At 32.0% G+C, this 19,531-nt stretch overlaps 1 protein-coding gene across 6 annotated transcripts in view; it reads right to left on the bottom strand.

Annotated features, from left to right (window-relative positions):
- The window catches only part of LOC111048096 (inhibitor of nuclear factor kappa-B kinase subunit alpha), a 50,366-nt gene extending 31,984 nt beyond the window's left edge, over positions 1–18,382 (bottom strand). For 2 of the 6 annotated variants that reach the window (XM_039437726.1, XM_039437731.1), the window contains exons 1-7: positions 18,039–18,382; positions 17,551–17,695; positions 16,814–17,022; positions 6,533–6,700; positions 4,094–4,209; positions 2,932–3,030; positions 730–840 (exon numbers count right to left, since the gene is read on the bottom strand). In XM_039437726.1, the coding sequence (XP_039293660.1) occupies positions 730–840; positions 2,932–3,030; positions 4,094–4,209; positions 6,533–6,700; positions 16,814–17,022; positions 17,551–17,662 (815 nt within the window). In that variant the 5' untranslated portion in view covers positions 17,663–17,695; positions 18,039–18,382. The remainder of the gene's footprint in view (positions 1–729; positions 841–2,931; positions 3,031–4,093; positions 4,210–6,532; positions 6,701–16,813; positions 17,023–17,550; positions 17,696–18,038) is intronic. The other 4 variants (XM_039437727.1, XM_039437728.1, XM_039437729.1 and 1 more) reach the window with 4 other exon arrangements.
- Positions 18,383–19,531: the final 1,149 nt, after the last annotated feature.

Raw genomic sequence — 19,531 nt, 5'->3', positions numbered from 1 at the left:
CATATATATCGATTCGTTTTCGTAGGAAGGCATATTTTCCTCTATTTCTTGTATTACATTATACTCTAGGTCGATGCACAACCGATCAAGTCTACATTTTTAAGGAATCGATAGCGAAATACTGGGAGTTTAACCAGGTTTTCCACTGTCTGTTTGTTGATTTCTCAAAAACAAAGTAAATTAATATGGCTAGCTAAGCTTAGTACTCTAAGCTAAATTGAATAACTTCCCATTCACATTTTATTTATTTTTTTCTAATTTGCGTTAAAACTTCATAAATACCACAAATGTTACAAGTGTATCTAGTTGTAGTTGATGGCAAATGAATTCCAAGGAAGAGGAATATAACCAAGGAAGAGGAAAACAGAACAAGTTTCATAAATTTGCATATATTATCTTAATCTTGGAAATATCAAAAAGCAAAAAGGGTATCATGGAACAAGGATCTGTGAAATTAAAAAATCATTCTTATCTTGTCAAAAGAGCACAAGTAAGTTAAATACTTCATATTATTTTGAATGGCAAAAATATAAAACTCTAATGCAGTCTTCATGTTCTCCAATCTTCAAAATACAAATAAAATTATTGCATATGAGATTTATGATATCAGGAATTTCTATGCATTTATATCACGATCACAACTCCATGTACGATACAGACACAATATATATTAGTAGAATCTACAAACTGATTACGGTAGTTATTATTTAACATTCCTGAATAACTTACTCAGAAATGTAGTTCTCTTTAAATAGCTCTGTACTGAATATTATCTTCCCATCAGAAACGTTTTGATAAGCGCAGATTTCATCAAATTTCTTCTTCCGAACATGCATCATCCTGTAAAGCCACAGTTGAAAAGTGAATTTATGGTCAAAGTTGTTAAGACCTAAAACTGTACTTGAAAATTAATATAAGGCTCAAAGTCTAGACTACAGTAACTACAGTATATTACCAACAGTATGGCCATTGACTGTCACGCATTTGATTGGCTAGCCCGATCACGTGGTACAAATCCACCATTAAGATTCCAAACAAACTTTATAGTCCTATCTTATTGCATTGAAAATTTGTAACTTATCATTTCTTTTACCGATTGGAAACATATTTTAAATTTCCGAAGAGTTTGGTATAAGATTTTCGAAGGAAAATAGATTATACTATAAATAATAAAGACCTTTATTGATATAGACAAATAAAATTGATTTAAATAACACTAATAACTCTCAAAACATCAATTTTTCTTCCCTCGGGCTCCTCGAGGACCACTTCCAGAGCTTTCGCGGACCACGTTTTGGAAACAACTGATCTAGATAAATATGCAGAAAGATAGATTTCAATGTCATTGTATTTCCTCATCCAATTTATTGGTTTGACCTTCTAATAATCTTATTTCAAAATATTTTTGCGGCTCAATTGGATATAATATTTTATGAAATTAATATATAAATCACGTTTGAATATATTTACATTTTATCTTTAGAACTTCAAATAGTAGGCTAAAAGGTAGATAATAGCAAAAAAATGAAAGTACCTAGGTAGCACAACCTGAAAGTTGAATCTCCAAAAAATTGATAATAAGCTTTTGAAATATGTAATGATATTGTAATGAAATTTTTCATTGACTAAAAGTGATCGAATTCTTAATTATATTTGTAGAAATTTTAATAAACATGTAAGCAATTGAGAAAGAAAACACAAAACCCATAACCATTATTATTCATATTCAGTGATATTTCAAATATGCTGAAGCGATATTTTAATACCACTGCTAGTGGTATTGCAAGTCGAAAATCATATTATCTACAGCTATTGAACAATTGAACATGTTATGGGTAGGCTACTCAGGACTAAAGAGAATCAATCATAGAAGTAAAGACGTCTTTAATCAGCACTAAATCACGGTTAAATATTTCATAGAATGTTATATCCAATTGAGCCACAAAAATATTTTGAAATTAGATTATTAGAAGGTCAAGCCAATAAATTGGATGAGGAAATACAATGAAATTGAATCTATCTTTCTGCATATTTATCTAGATCAGTGGTTTCCAAAAAGTGGTCCGCGGAAGCTCTTGAAGTGGTCCGCGAGGAGCCCAAGGGAAGAAAGATTGATGTTTTAAGAGTTAATAGTGTTATTTAAATTAACTTTATTGGTATTAAAGTATGATCAATTTCCCTTCGAAAATGTTATACCAAACTCTTCGGAAATTCAGAATATGTTTCCAATCGGTATAAGAAGTAATAAGTTCCAAATTTCCAATGCAATAAGATTGTACTATAAAGTTTGTTTGGAATCTTAATGGCGGATTCGTACCACGTGACAGTCAATGGCCATACTGAGGGTAATATAGTTACTGTATTCTAGACTAGATACTAAACTACTTATTCTAAAGCCTTCACCAAGGTGAAAGTTGTGTGAATACAAAGACTTTTATATAATTATTATGGTATATGATTTTCTAGAATGCAATTATATCACAAATTCAAGAATAAAATTATCATCATTCCAGGTACAATACAGGATTAAATGTACTAGAAATATCAGTTACATGTAAAAATGAGAACTGATAGGAAATGTTTTGGTTGGAGCAGGTGAAGAATACTTAGCTTGTCATAATATAATTGAAACGCTAGGTGGACATACAAGTCAAGGCTCTTCACATCAATAAAGTTGAACCTTGAATCAACAGTTCATCGCTAATCCAATCTGTGAGATGAAAAACAGGTCTGCTCAAGAGGCAAGCCAAGGTGATCCCTTGGATTTTTCCAAACATCAATATCTTTACTACAATCCATCAACATGTTTTATATCTATAAATTCTCATGTTATTGAATACATTCGACATTAAATTTGTGTGAAAATTATTCATATAGACTAATACAAATTCAGATACGATTTGGTTGAGATGTGAGGTAACTGAAACTCACCATTGAGCCGGCGTGAAATTGGGTAGAAAAGGCCTCACTCCAGTTATGACCTCATGAGAAACTAGTCCCAAACTCCAATAGTCAACCGAAGATGTGTACCTGAAAATATTGCCAATTAAACAATTACATTCTAGTAGGCTAATGAAGGAATCAGTAAACATGATAAATTTAGAGAAAACGAATGAAAACAAAAATCCCACCACATATCTTCACACATCCAATATTGATTAAATATGATCATACGATTAAGTTATAAAATCGATATTCAAGAATCTAAAAGTTTTTAAACATTTTTTGGGCCGTTTGCACAGTGACAGTTTAAACTAAATTTTATTTTAAACTGGATTAAATCCGTATCAAGTCTCGTTTGTTATAATATAATTCATTTTAAGTTTAAACCACAAGCTGATTAAATTCAGTTTAAGCTTTGACTGTGCAAACGGCCCTTGACCTGGTTTCTAGGACAGTTAATAAAAATTAATTCATATATTTATTTACCTATTTTAATAAACCTATAGATGTAATGGTTCACTTGATTCAACAAATGTCCTTGAAACCAGGCCCTAATGTGGTTATTTGGCCAACAACATTGAATTTACAACATTTTTCATTGCATTCAAAGTTTGTAGTTCTTGAACAGTTTTGTTCATTCGAGCCTCATACTTCTTCTGGAAAGTAATTTGTCTAATCAAAAATATGTGATAAATAACCTACGTTGGGACTGTCTGTTGTTGTACAAATAAAGGAGGGACAATTTTAGGCACAGGCCGTTTGCGTCCTCCTAAAGGTTTTACAATTGTACATGATAGATAGAATGAATGAAAAAATGTTTGTAAATCATTGTAGACCGTTACATATAATTTCCTTTCAATCAAGAAAGAACCATTTGTTAAATTGAGAGATGAAAAAATATAATTTATAGCCTTATATAGAAAATTGTCACATATAAAAACAAGACAGCATATATTCATTTTGGAGTAATTTCTTTTTATGAACTAATTTGTTACGCTATTTACTGAGACTTGTGACTGGCCAAATATTTGAACAAAAATTATATGTTCAGAAGAATTCACTTTCAAACTACGAGTTTCACTTTCCAACTCTTATATCAAATAATTTACTTGAATAACTATTCAAACAGTAATTTACTTTCAATACTCACTCTGTATTATATAAGAGTTCAGGCGCAAGATATTGCAGTGTTCCCACAAACGAGTTACAAATGCTAGAGTGATCGAGCACCTTGGCGTAGCCGAGATCAATCAGTTTGTAAATAACCTGCACGGCAAGCATACATAATTTTATCGGACAACAGTTCCTACTAGCTATGAATCTTGTGAGTGACTATTATGACTATAGTGAGGTCCACGTTATAATGGCAGTCAAGAAAGATAGGATAACAACGTTGCCGATCCTCTGTCTTATCAATGCCTTCTATAGACGGTAGCTCATACAGGTTTATCAATGTATTATTAAATGTTCATTCTAATTTCAAATAATCAATTATATTTTATAAAGCAAGAAATAATATTTTTCAATGATTTCATAATGAATTTTCACAATTAAGATGAAATATTTTGTTGATTAATTATTAATTCTACATTGTTAAAAGACGTTCTGGCAACAGAGCAAAGTAAGAAAGAGATAGCGCTATCCGCTTTGTTTAATGATAGACAAGGATAGCAATACCATTGCTAATCGAACACTGCCATTATAACGTGGACCACACTATAAGATCAATAGACTACTTCTAAAGTGATTAACATTCAAATAGACTGAATTGAATTATTAAAGTTGGAATATATTACAGTTGTCAAATAGAATAAATTATCAAAAGAATTCGGAGATTCACACCCGATTCCAATAAATCCAACATAAAAATACCGTTAGACAAGTGTGATAAGTTTTCACTTTTTGTGTAGTTGAGAAGTTGATATTGTGGTAATTATTCATATTGAATGAAAAAGACTAAGAAATTGTAAAAAAACACAGATTTATTGATACTTAGAAAGACAGGTTTCAGTTATTACACCATTGTCAATCTCTGATAAACAGTTTATCAGATAAGAGTTAATCAGAGATTGACAATGGTGTAATAACCGAAACCGGTCTTTCTAAGTATCATAAATCGGTGGTTTTTTGACAATTTCTTAGTCTTTTTCATTCAATATGAATAATTAGCACAATATCAACTTCTCAACTACACAAAAAGTGAAAGTCTTTCTAAGTATCATAAATCGGTGGTTTTTTGACAATTTCTTAGTCTTTTTATTCAAAGTGATAAGTTTTAATGTTTGTAATCATTGAATCAATTGTATCCTCTACTATTACTCAAGTTTTTCTTGTTTGTCTCTTCAACTTTTGTTGATTTCATCTTGAATTGTTCTGTTGTTCTGTCCTTGTTGATAATGACAGCTCTCCTTCTCCTCTTTACACGAGAGATAAATGCACATCTGAATCTTATTATCTCAAAACTTGAAAATTTAGGGTTTTGATTGTAATTTCAAATGTTTTGATTCATCATTGACTATTATACAATATCTTTACTTACATAATTCACCAGTAATATATTATATTAGGAATGATTACCAGTTTTTTTAGAGATGAAAGTTTATAGTTAATCATATTTACAAGATCCTTCGCTAAGAAACCATATTTTGGTGCTTTTTCGAACATCCTTACCAGCTGAAAGATGACGCTGTGAACTTGAGTAGCTTTTAACTTGATTTTCTTAAAAATGGATTGCAGAATAGTCATTGTTAATTTAATGTACAACTATAATTTATCCGTATGCAATATAGTCTAGAAAGGCTAATAAGCAATTTTTGTCCTTACCGTATATAATAATTAGTTCAATTCATAAGATTGATAAGGTAAGTTAAATAAATAGTGCGTGAAGTTTTCGGTTCAAAATTTTCCAGTTTTATTTGAAATTTGGATTTTTTGGATAATTGTTTCTAATTCTGAGACATTAAGTTATTCATTATATCTATTTTTATTGCGGATTTGTTGGTTTTTTGAAGTGTAAATTGTTATTTTAATAACTTACAATTTAATTTGGACTGTAGTAAAAATTTGTGAAGGGACAGTTTTGGGCATAAGCCTGTTGTGCCTTCTCACATAAGTGTAATAATTGTACATGACTAAATAAATAAATAGTTTTCACCAGGACTCCTACTTCTAACTACACAGTACGAATTATTTTAATGAATTAATAATCAAATCGAAATTCGTGATGTAACAAAATTGATGAATTCTTACATAATCTACCATTCTCAATCAACTGACAAACCTCTAATCCGAAATATTATTCTTAAGGAATAATTATTACCAATTTATCAAAGATTCTGTAGCAAGAAAGCATGCTCCTGTAAAATAATAATTTTTATTGAAATAAAGTGGAATATTGACAAAAAATTCAAGTCTCTTCAATTTAGCAAAGATCGATGTTAAAATTAAAAAAGTGATTATCTTATGTTTATGTGGATCGTATTGGAAAATCACAACCAATTGAAACTACAAAATTATACAAGATGAGAAATTGAAACTAAATAATTGAAGAAAATTTTGATACTTGAAGAATTATAGAAATGTAACTGACCCCTTCAGGCACATTGTCATCATGCTGCAGTACAATATTTTCTGGTTTGAGGTCCCTGTGTGTGATTCGTTCCTTATGCAGGTAAGAAATAGCATTCTTCACATCGCTCATAATACGCCTAACTTCTGATTCTTGCAGGCCGCAACAATTCTCGGGTTTGTTGAGAACCTGAAAAATTTCTGCTTAAAGTTTTACAAAATAATGCACATATAAAGACTTAATGGAACTGTAACTACCTTATCAACTAACAATTCAATAGTTATTTATACCTAGATGCAAAGTGTCTTTTTTAATGAGGGAAAACGTTTGAAGTCCGCGGCGAAGCCAAGGGTGACATTATCCTCGAGGGCGAAAATGCACTTTTGTTCCCCTGATGTACACATTTTCCTCTACTCAAATTTAGAAAAATATACGGTATTATATACTTCATAATGCTTGTTCAAGCATAACCTTAAACGGCAGATATAACAAATGAATGCCGAGTGACCTGGTAGCTCTGGTCTGGTGTTGGAGTTTTCAGGTCGCACCTTATCAATTTCAGAGATGTGACATTACTTGACGACTGCTTTTTAGACAGCCGGGACCGACGATGACGTGTCTATTCGAAACACAGCAGTGGCCTGAGAAAATTATCTCTGGCCTCACCGAGGTTCAAACACATGGCCTTTAGTTTACAAGGAAATTGTCTAAATCACTCGAAAAAAACACAGATGAAAGTTTGTTTTTTGTTAAACAAATCAAATCAAATCAAATTATTTTTATTGCATGAAAAATTACAAACAATGGTGTACACATCACAAATTTGTAATGATTTTATTATTATACCTACTTAACTAATCTTAGACACTAACAACTAGAGTAGATATTAGACAATATTGACAAAATTAAAATACAGTCATACAAAAATTGTGAAGAAAAAAAGAAATATCATGCTTCTCCTCCACGAAGGCTGTAGCCTGTGTGTGGAAAGGAGTCTGGTTTTTATAAGAAAAGTATAATAATTTGTAGCATAAGGTAAGGATAGTTTTTATAGATGAATAAATATTGTAATATCTGGTAAGTTACCTGCGGTATTGTACTAGAGTAGTTAAGCTACTCTATTTTTAGAGAAAAAAATATATAAGTAGATGAATAATTGCTTTAAAAAAACAAATAATTCAATTGAATAACAAATTGGTACATACATGCAGTAAATAAACTAGAGTAGTATAAATTTATGTTTAGATAAATTAAAAAAATATTACCAAATGAAGAATAGCTTGAAAAAGTTGCCCCAATCATTCTAGATGAAATATGATATTCAAAGAGAATAATATGATAAATAGTTGAAGTAGAAATCAGTTCATATATATATTCAGTTAAAACATTGGAACAACACATTGAAAATTATTGAAAAATGTTGATATCAATATAACTAGGAACATACAGCTGGATCACGAGTTTAATATAATTATTATTGATAGCTGGAATGGATCATGAGCTCTATATTTTCCCTTCCTATCTCCCTCAACCATATTTTAATGTATTTTTTGTACATATAGGGTGTACAGTTATGAACATTACGGAGGATGGTTGGCATGTTTCTGTATAAAATATGTGCAATGTAATGGGTGTTTGTTGTTGAATGAGTTTTTATAAGTCTCGGAATTTCAATGCCTAATGAGTATGCTGAGCATGTTGTGCGATTATGAGTTAATTTTTGTACATTGAACTCTATCATTTAAAAAAGATTTAAACCATTGTGGGGCCACGCCCCTTACCCCTGTAGATTCTAACTTATTTAATAGAAGACCATGCTCAACCGTATCAAAAGCTTTTTTTACATCTAAAAATAAAGCATTTACATTCAACCCATCGTTTACATTATTATATATAATTCTCATAAAGTCGACTAGTGCACGCTCAGTATCAAAACCTTTACGGAAGCCGTATTGGGTTTTACTAAAAAAATTCATATCTATTCAGGAATTTCAATAATCTTGTTTTCATCAGTTTCTCTAATATTTTAGAAAAGATAGAGAGCAGCGCTATGGGTCTATAATTATTCAATAGTAATTTATCTCCACCTTTGAAAACTGGTACCACCACTGCTCTTTTCAAGACTTGTGGGAATACTCCTTGCGACAAACTAGCATTACACAGGTAACATAAAATAGGCAGTATAATAGGAATAATGTGTTTCAAAATATCGCTTGTGAGTGAGTCATATCCTGTCGATCTTTTTGAGGGCATTAATCTAATCAGTTGGAGAATTTCTTCTTCCGTAGCAGGGTGTAAGAAGATAGAATTTTCAGAGATATTGTATTTAAAAACCCTATTGTAATCTTCTGGTGAGAATTGATGATTCGGGTTATATTCCTAAGTAGGTCATCCCTGACATTATTGGGAACACTTATAAAATATTCATTAAACTCCTTGGCAATAGTCGGTGAATCAGTAACAACAGTATTGTTATTCATTGTATAGATACTTTCAAAAGTTTTATTCTTTCTTTTTCTACCTGTTATATCATTGATTATTCCCCACTGAGCAGCTTTGTTATTATGATTTTTCTCAAATAATTGACTGTAGTAGTTTATCTTTGTAGTTTTTATGTCGTCAGCTAACTTGAGTTTAAAGGCGTTAAATTAATTTTTTAGTTGCAAATCGAAAGGACGATTTTTAACTTTGTGGTATAGTTTATTTCTTTTTAGCAATCGCCTATGAATATTACTCGTTATCCAAGGACTAATATTTTTTGCTCTAGCTAAAGAATTGACATGCGTAGTGACCACAGAACCACTCCTACATTCCTCTATGATTTTTAAGAATTCATTCCAAGCACTATCAACACTTGGTGCATTGTAAACTATTGACCAGTCACAAAGATTTAATTTATCATTCAATTTCATAAAGCATATTTTTTCATTTACCACTAACTGATCTCCATTTCTATCTTGCTGAGTACTATCTCTTATCTTTGATTTTTTAAACATGACGCCTAAAGTGCTGTGATCAGTAATGTCGGTTGTGAACAATGCACTTTGATACTCTAAAAGTGGACTGGATCTTACAAAGAGGTGATCAAGGCATGTTAACGATGCAGGTCTAGTTATTTCTCTTATACAACATGTATAACCCAATGAAGCTAGCAGATTCAAGTAATCATTTACATCATCGTTATCAACGAGAGTGTTCAGGTTTATATCTCCACAGAAAACTGAATTAATGCTGGAATTTTGTTCAAGCCAACTCTTGAGTTCATTTATGAATATACTTGGTGTGCTATTATGGTGCCGATAAGCGGCAAGAAGAACTATACAAAAATTTTCAAATTAAAATTCAAAGAGATACAGTCAGCAGTTGTAAATTCGTTTTTCAGCTCAGTACAAGAGACCTCTTTATTAACATAAACCATTACACCACCTGATCTATTCAAGTAGTTACATTTATAAAAGCATTTATAGTGGTCTATCTTGTAAAGATCAATCTCATTATCTTTAATCCAAACTTCTGTAAGGATAATTATTTTAGGTTTTTCTGCAATATTTAACATAACTAAGAACTGGTCAAAATTCTTCCGTACACTCCTAATATTTTGAACGATAATTCCTAAACTATAGTAATTAACCTCAGGCAAAAAGAAATCGGGTTGAAAATAATCAAATGTGATGTTAGTATTACCTAGATCTAGATTATCTTCTTCCATTAATCATAGGAGTGTAAAATGCAATTGATTATTATTTTAAATAAGTACACATTATGTGTAACGTAATACGCACGTATATAGTTGAATTCTAATAGAGCAGGCAATAATCTAATAATCTCATTCAACCAGGCATAGGAAAATAAAATTAATAATATCCTAGAAGTAAATAACATGAGAATAAATTTACAGTTCTTCATTAAAACCAAAATAATGCAGTGTAATAACAGTGGATCTCTATGAAAAATACCTGTAATGAGAATTGGGGATTTCTTAAACAAGTTTTTGTAACCCATCATGAGTGAAAATTCTAACTGCTTTGCTGTTGTGCTCCTTCCGAACGTAGATTTTTGCTTGCCGCACCCATACGAACTGGTAGCCTCGCTCCTTGGCCACAGCTTGGTTGCCGCCAACAAAGTTTTATTTTCCCTCGTCAGATGCTCGTTGATATAGATGTTGGTTTTTGGTTGGAGGACAGGGTTGAGATCCGTAGAAGTAACATCTCGTTTTTTGCGGTATGCTTCCAGCCACTTTCCTCTCTGCATAGGGTTTGAGAACTACACAATAATTGATTGACACTTCTTAGCGTTAATTGACGGTACACGGTGCATGGAAAGTACACTTTCAATCGGAGAAGCAACTTCTAAAAGATTTCCCAGCTTCTCGACGATATCGTCCACCTTTTCACCCTGTGTAGCCGGTATACCATCGATCTGAATGTTCATACGCCTAGAATATTGTTCCATCTCGTTTATTTTATTTTCAAGAACTGAAACTCTTGTCTTTAAATTTGCATTATCCGCTTCAATACTAGCAAAGTTTTTAATAAGTTTCTTATTTTCGTTTTGAAGATCGGTTATGTTTTTTAACGCCTCGTCCAACAGCCCAGACATACCTGCCACATCACCTTGCAATTCCCTCATTTGTTTTGACAGAGAGCCGAATTTTTCATCAAATAATTGCTTCATGAAATCCTGAGTAACTGCACTACTAGTATCGTCCTTATTTTCCAATTTCTTATTAGCTTTACAGATGTCACATAACCAAGTTTCTTTACGAACGCCCATTTTCCTGTAGTTCTCACCAGTTTTTACACTACAACAAGATGGATGAAAAGTTCCATTACATACACCACTGCACTTCACAACTTCTTTTTCAGGAATTTCCTTATTACATGTACCGCAAGAAGCCATGTTCAGACGAATCTAATCATACGAAAAAACTTATGTTTAGAAAATAAAATTGTTTTTGGTAGACTCAGTCGAAAATTAATTAGAAACTAGCCGTTCGAAATAACAGATAAGACGGAGCAGAGTAGCACGTCCGGCCGCTATCTCGTCCTGATAGCAACTGAAAAACTTTTCTCAAATCATCTATTGCTAAGAATTGGCGTAGGTTTAGGAATATGTAAATAGATCTCCGGATTTTGTTTTTCAAGTGGTTTATGTGTTCTGACCATTTTAATTTATCGTCAACTATAACGCCCAAATATTTATATGAACTGACTCACTCAATGGACTCGCAGCGGCAATGAATATTGTTAGGGTTTAAACAAGAATGTAAAGTTATTGAGTCAATGGGAGGATCCTGACTTTTTCGCAGAGAAACTTCAATGAATTTGGACTTTCCTATATTGAGTGTTAATATATTTTGGTCTAACCACGCTTCCAACAGGTAACATGTAGCGCTGTGTCATCAGCGAATAAGAAAAGGCTGCCAGTGAGAGGTAGTTTAGCTAGGTTATTGATATAGATTAGGAATAATAATGGTCCCAATGTGCTTCCTTGCACCACACCGTAATCAATAGAATTTAAGCTGCTCTCAACTCCCATTATTTGGACAGCCTGTTTCCTATCCGTTAGGTAGCTATTGAACCAGCTGAATGACTCATTACGGACACCTATGACCTCAAGCTTTTTCATTAGTTTAAATCTATCTACTGTATCGAATGCTTTAGCTAAGTCAAGAAAGATTATACAGTTATTTAGGTTGTCATTAAGTGAGCTGTTAACTTCTTTGGTTAAATTATACAATGCAACTGGTTTGATTATTTGAGTTCACCGCCCTTGCCAAATTCTCTTCCACATGTGAAAAGAAACAATTGAATTCGTTAGCTACTAACTTGGTCTTTTCCAGTGTTGAAACTGATCCATTATCTACTGTCTCAAAGTGCTCCAATGGAAATCCTTCTTTATTATTGTTACCTCTACCAGATCTCATTCTCATTTATAATGCTCCAAAACTTTTTTGGATCATTCCCACTTTCATTTATTTTATTTCTATAGTATTGATTTTTAGTGGTTGATTTGAGTGGTTGATTGATTTTTAGATTTTAAGTTATTGATTAAATCTCTATTAAAAGGTTGTTTTTTTGTTAATTTGAATAATCTGTCTCTTTCCCTAATCGATCTTACTAGTCCTTTCGTTATCCAAGGTTTTATTGTTTTAAGACGAGAATTATCTTGAGTAACCTGTCTTTTAGATTTGTCTATGTTACATTTTATAATGGAATAAAAATTATTTGTCGCAATATTGACGTCTTCCTCCATTGTAACAGAGCTCCATGTTTCCTCATTGAAAGTGGATAATAAGGTTTCATTGTGAATATAAAACTTGGGAAGATCAAATTTTCTATTGTCTTTGGATTTGGCAGTAATTTGAATGGATACAATGTAATGATCTGTAATTGCCACTTTGACGATAGCTGATTTAATTGCATTACAGTTAACATTGTTTAGAGAAAAATATGGTCAATCAGGGTGCTGCTATTTCTAATTTGTCTAGTCGGTTTATCGATACAGTTGATAAAGCCACTTTCATAGAGCATATTCAGATATGAATCAGTTTGTAAGTCATTGTTCAGTATGTATATCTCCTACCAATATATTTGCTTTACCTTTCCTCTCAATGCTATTGTAGTGAGTATTAAGATGATCAATGAAATCGGTAATATGTGTATCGTGATTCCGATAAACGGCAAGGATCGAGTAATCTGTTTTGTCATAACAAAAATTAATTTCTAAAGTATTGACTCCACCGATATTCATGCAACGTCCTACTGCTGATAACGAATTCTTGACAAAAACAATAACTGCATCGTTCCTATTTCGTTTATCTATCGTTTGATAAGTTGTATAGCCTTCTAACTGTTTGTTATCATCTGCATTGAGCCAAGTTTCGGTAAGGACGATGATATCTATTTCACAATTTAATGATCCAAGTCATACCAGTAGATTATCAATGTTCTCATTGTAGCGTCTAATATTCAGATATATTAATTTCAAGCTTTCTTCATTTGGATTAAAAAAGAGATTAAAAGAATGAAATGTATCGAACTCTTTACAAGAGATTAGATTATAGTTTTCCAATTCTGATTCATGTCTGTCCATATATCGTTATTCAGCGAATGCTCCGCCCGCTCAACCGCCTTATCATATCAATAATAAGGCATACCAAAAGAGAGAGAAAAAGAGCAAGATCTAAGCATCTAAGCATAGTATCTAAGCATCTAAGCATAGGAAAAACTACTATTTGAGTCCATCAGTCTATATGATTGAGCAATAAAGTTCAGAGTGAAGAGAAAAATCATAGCAAAGAATAAATATGTAATAATATTGAACAATTGAACTTCCATTTTCGAAAAATAAGAAGTATTAGCCCAGTCAATAAAGGTTTTTTCGATCCGAAAATTAAATAAAAGCTGAATCTTTTACCATCGATAGAACCCTCCCAGAGGGTCATTCTCCCAAAAGTCCCAAAAAATCCCCTTGGAGCTTTCCCCCCTAGCCCCCCTCAAAGTTGAAAAATGCAGGTAATCACGGAAAATCCATTATCTCTGTACCCATTGATCGGAAACAGTTCTATTATATGCCATTCGATTCGTTACATTATGGACTACAATATTAGTTATATTCATTTTTTCAATAAAATTAACAGTTTTCTTGATAAAATAATATATATGTAAAAATTTAGGGAGTTTGCGATTTAATTTTTTTGTTTTCTTCGATTAACTTCAAAGCGAGTAGTTTTAAAGGAAAATGAGCCGAATAATTAATGTAGCCACTCTCATTGCAAATCCATTGATGTATATTGTTATGTATTTGCGATTCAAGATGACGCTGTGGAAGGGGAAACAGCCGACGCGGCTGACTCCCTTCACCATAGTAAACAGAATAATACTGCTGTCTACATTGCATCTCATTTACACTATGGCGCTCGAAACAATTAATTTTGTCTATTGTTTTGACATGCGCTGTATATAGATTTTCACTTTTCAATACTCTGAAAAATATTACAATTTTCTTGATTTAACCATGCTCATGATAAAAATCAGGATTTCGTTGTTTGCTCACAGAATTTATTAGAATCTATATTAATTTGAAGTGTGCCTTCTCCATACGAGTCAGAGGTAACACAATTTGATAACTCTAGTTTCAGATATTGATGTTTTTCAACGAAGTTTCATGATATATTATGTGTCCGACTCCTTCATCTTATCCTTATTTTGTGAAAAATGAAGATTCAAAATTTCTTTTCATAGCTTTTCTTGTGTTTTATCTTGTTTCATCACTGTTTATAATTTAAACACTTGATAATGGAATGAATATCATCAGATCACATGAACAAAAAAATAAAAGGGTGGGCCTACCTGAGATACTATATGATAACACTGTACTCCTGATAAGTTGAAAATTTTCAAGCTGAAAGTAGATTAATTTGTTGTCCATTCGGTTCAAATATTAACAAATGTTACCAAAAATATTACCAAAAATTATCACATATAGTGAGAACGAATTCCTCTGAAGCTTTCTATTCTCACTGAACATGAAGAGGCAATACCAAGCCAGAATCGCAGTTCCGTTCAAATCATTATTATCAGAGCTTTCAAATTGATGCTATGTAACTATGGATGTTATATCCCCATCTCACAATTTCCCTATTTATCCTTATCCTGATTCGGAATAAAGTAGTTGATCTCTATAATCACAAAAATCAATGTACAGTACCTATAATAAATAGTAAAAATAACAAAATTTCTAGTAATAATGCAACTTTTTCTAGGTAAGAATTTCAAGGCTCATAAAATGACTTTTTCTCAATCACAGGCAGAAATTCCAATGATAATCATAATAGTAATTTAATGAAAATTGTTTGTATTGTACATTGTTCGACGTAAGATAATCTTTAAGGTAATCAACGTATTTAGGATTATAATGTTTATGAATGAAAGCGAGACTGTGATAGAAGATTAGTCAAACTGAAATATAAACATTATATACAATGCATATTTCTGATCAACCATAATTACAAATGATAGTATCAAGCCGAAATGAATTGAGCAACTGAATTTCAAAGTTACTATCCACTGTTCAAATCGCACTGTGATTTCCTTTTTCTTCCAAATGAATTGAATTGCCTCACTCTTCAACGTAACAATTATTGTAAAAAAACCAGTGGAATGTGAACGTCATCCAAATAGCATTGAATTTCAATTTTCAGATCATGAAATTCATAAAAAAACTAATTCTTGAGAGAATAGTGATGAATTGCAAACAGTGCAAGTAACATTGATACAAAGCGATACAATGAAAATCAACATAAATTAATTTAATACTGGACTTATCAAATTTATATTACCGTTAATTTATATTATTTATAAAGCTAGGTCATGTCAGAGGCCCTGAAATTGATCAGTTGCGACCTGAAAACTCTGACGCCAGACCTGAGCCAGCCAGGTCACACAATATTATTATTATTATTTATAAAGCTTATAAAATGTAAAAACAATATAACTAATATTGTAGTCCATAATGTAACGAATCGAATGGCATATGATAGAACTGTTCCCGATCAATGGTTACAGAGATAATTGATTTCCCGTGTTTATCTGCATTTTTCATGTTTTAGGGGGCTGGGGCGGAAAGCTCCAAGGGGATTTCTTGGGACTTTTGGGAGAATGACCCACTGGGAGGGTTCTATCGATGGTGGAAAATTCAGCTTTTATTTAATTTTCGGATCGAAACTGCTTTTTTGGACCTTCATTGACTGGGCTATATATATACTCATATAAGACCTATTTCGTATGTTATATTTAATTGAAATGAAATTTGATTGGATGATTGTATTAATATTTTGTTATGTTATATAAATAATATGTGTACCTCATATTATTTTAAAAATTAAAACTTTAATTTTGTACTTGGGTTTTTATTTAGGTACTCATATTTTCATATAATTTTAATCACTTCAGGATAAATCATACAAGAGCATTTTATTTAATGAGTTATAGATCACATTATTTGGCTTTTGTCTGCACTAAAACTTACATCTGCACTAAACTTATAAACAAAAACTTAATATCGTCTATTATCTGACCTTCCTATCTACCTCCTACATAAGCGCTCAGAAACATAGACCAATAGACTACCCATGTTTTTAGATGGAGTTAGGTCAAGTCTAGTGAACCCTTCACTCCCTACTCTAGGGCAAAAAAGATAAGTAGAACTTTGGATAGTGGGAGGAGAAAAAAGTATTTTGTAAATGGACTGCTAATCAATGTTAGGTAAATATATTTCAAGTGAATTTTGTAAGTTTACTTGTCTGAGATCACCGAGCGAGCAGTACTCCATGCTAAGCACTGGCAGTTCGGACTTCATGGACGCAAAGTCGCCGGGCAATTGCACGAAGCTCACTACGTTGGGATGGCTGAGACGCTTCATTATGCTCACTTCCAGTGTCCATCGTTCTCGTTGTTTGGCGGTCACCTGGTCGAATGACACGTTCTCCCAGCGACACTTTTTCAAAGCTGTAAAAAACATCAATCAACTTGACAATTATGTAGCAAAATGAAATGTGTTTGAATGATATAGATTTTAAATAAATAGAAATAACAAAAAAGTTTACATAACAAAAATTTAAACAAATTGAAATGAGTTTGAATTAATTCAGTAGTCGGAGACATACTAATTGTAATTGGAATTGAGTGAAACAAGAAAGAAAACCTGATGGGATAACAGGTAACAATGAAATGAGATTATTATTTTCTAAGTAGCAGTAATGGCTTTGGTGTGGGGGCTGCTGTACCTATTGTAATAAACGCAATAAGAAATAATGATCAGCAACTACTTCGGACTTTCACTGGTATCCCAATGTAATAAAAACACTGCACAACTATTTTACACTAATCTATTTGAAGCATCTGACATAGTCTATTCATAATCCTCAGTCCTAGGCAACAGCCTGAAATATAAAGTATCTAAGAAAATACAGTAACCCAATTTTATACATACTGTAAACATTTTATTAAAAGTTAACAACTATTGAAGTGACTTACCGATGTATTCATCTTGCTTTCTCCACAATGTTACAACCCCGAATCCTCCAACTCCAAGGACTCTGTCTTTCACCCAGGAGCCATAAGTAGTTATCTCTTCTGGCTTCATCATTTATTGTGTCATCAAGTCTATCAGAGAATCAACCTGTATAGAAGAACGAGATGGAAAGCTATATTAAGTTGACCTTAAATGAATATTTACTGGCTTTATTATTATTATTATTATTACTGGTTTCCTTAGCCGAGTCAATTGAGACTTGATGCGTAACAGATTAGGTAGTGGAAAGATGAATTTTTGCACGGTGCTAGTAAACGTAGTAGGCAATTGATAATTGGCTACAAATACAACACAAAAACTGGCTGAATTAATAAAAATAGTACTATTGTCGATAAAAAATCATGGGTTAGAAGGTGCAATTTAAATCTGTCGAAATCTAAAAATAGATCATTGGTAGCTAATCTGATACTTCTGGTAGCTGATTACACACCTTATTTTGAAGAATTCAAGTAAAGATGATAATTTCAATGTATTTAAAATTATTGAAAGCATCTTCAGAATAATTTAAAAAATGATAAGCATGAAATGAATGACAAAATTACTGACTTAACAGTGTCATAAAAATACACTGATATTTAATTCCAGACTGCACACTGCACAAGTTCCAAATATGCTAATGTAAGATTATCACTGTAACTTACAAAAAACTGTTAATTGAACTTGTAAATATTATTAAATTAAACAAATCACCAATATATTTTAACAATAATTACATAGTTCCAGCAAAGAACAAAGTTTAGAAACAGGTTATGATTATGTTATCGTCTGCCGACTAGATAACCACAATAACACGGCAACACGGCCCCTATGATCGATCCGTTTTCATGAAAGGCGGTTGTTTTTAAGTGTTGAGTGCGTTGAATTTACAACAAAATAACTTTCGAATTTACGTTATTTTATTATAATAGAATAAACGTTTTTTTTTGCTGGTATTATCTATTATGTGTACTATATTAATTTCATGTGACTACAATGTATTTTTATCAAAATTAAAAGTAAAGCACTGAGAAAGAAAACCCTTTCAAATAATAATTGATAGTCCGGTCGCAAATTTAATGTCATTTGGTGATCATTTTAGGGTAACAGCCATGGAATACGTTTCAATTTCTTCTATAGGTCTAGCATAATAAGGATAGTGATGATAAGTCGCAATAACAGAAACGATCTAAATTTTATAGGTTTGAAATTTATCTGTATTCCTTTCACAAAAAAGTTATTTAATGGAAAAAATTGAAAAAAAATGAGAAAATCACACAACTTTCCTTGCCGTTATGAAAATTAATCACCTGACGCTATTGTTCAGGCGCATCTCAAGTCTACTATTCAAAGAACCAAGCCAGCTGGTGACAGGACAATAACGCTGGAGACACACGAAGTCTGCTATCTCTTCATAGTGAATGATTCAATAGAATCAACAGTTGCCAACAGTTTGCAATTAAAATAATAACATTTTAATTGTAGAGATTTTCATGCTCAATCTTTTCCACTTGGAATTTTTTGTTTAAATTGTCTATGAAGCCTGATTATTGGGAATGTGGGAACACACACACACACACACACCACACACACACACACACACACACACACACACACACACACACACACACATACAGACCGATACCAAAAAAAAAAAACTTTTTTGGACTCAGGGGACCTTGAAACGTATAGAAATTTAGGAATTGGGGTACCTACCTTATTTTTTTCGGAAAGCAATACTTTCCTTACCTATGGTAATAGGGCAAGGAAAGTAAAAAAACGTTTTTTGGGATCTTGAAGGTATAAAATAAAATATGAGTAAAATTTTAGAGGGAAATTTTATACAACAAAATTTGTAGAGGACGGTTTTAAAAATATTTTTGTTTAAAAAACGGTTGAATATCTCGAATGGTTATTGAAATACAACCGATATAGCAAAACCCTAAA

The sequence above is a fragment of the Nilaparvata lugens genome, chromosome 11 (assembly GCF_014356525.2).
Source record: "Nilaparvata lugens isolate BPH chromosome 11, ASM1435652v1, whole genome shotgun sequence".
In the NCBI taxonomy this organism is placed as follows: domain Eukaryota; kingdom Metazoa; phylum Arthropoda; class Insecta; order Hemiptera; family Delphacidae; genus Nilaparvata; species Nilaparvata lugens.
The sequence above is the reverse complement of the archived record's forward strand: the minus strand, read 5'-3'. Positions and strand labels throughout refer to the sequence as shown.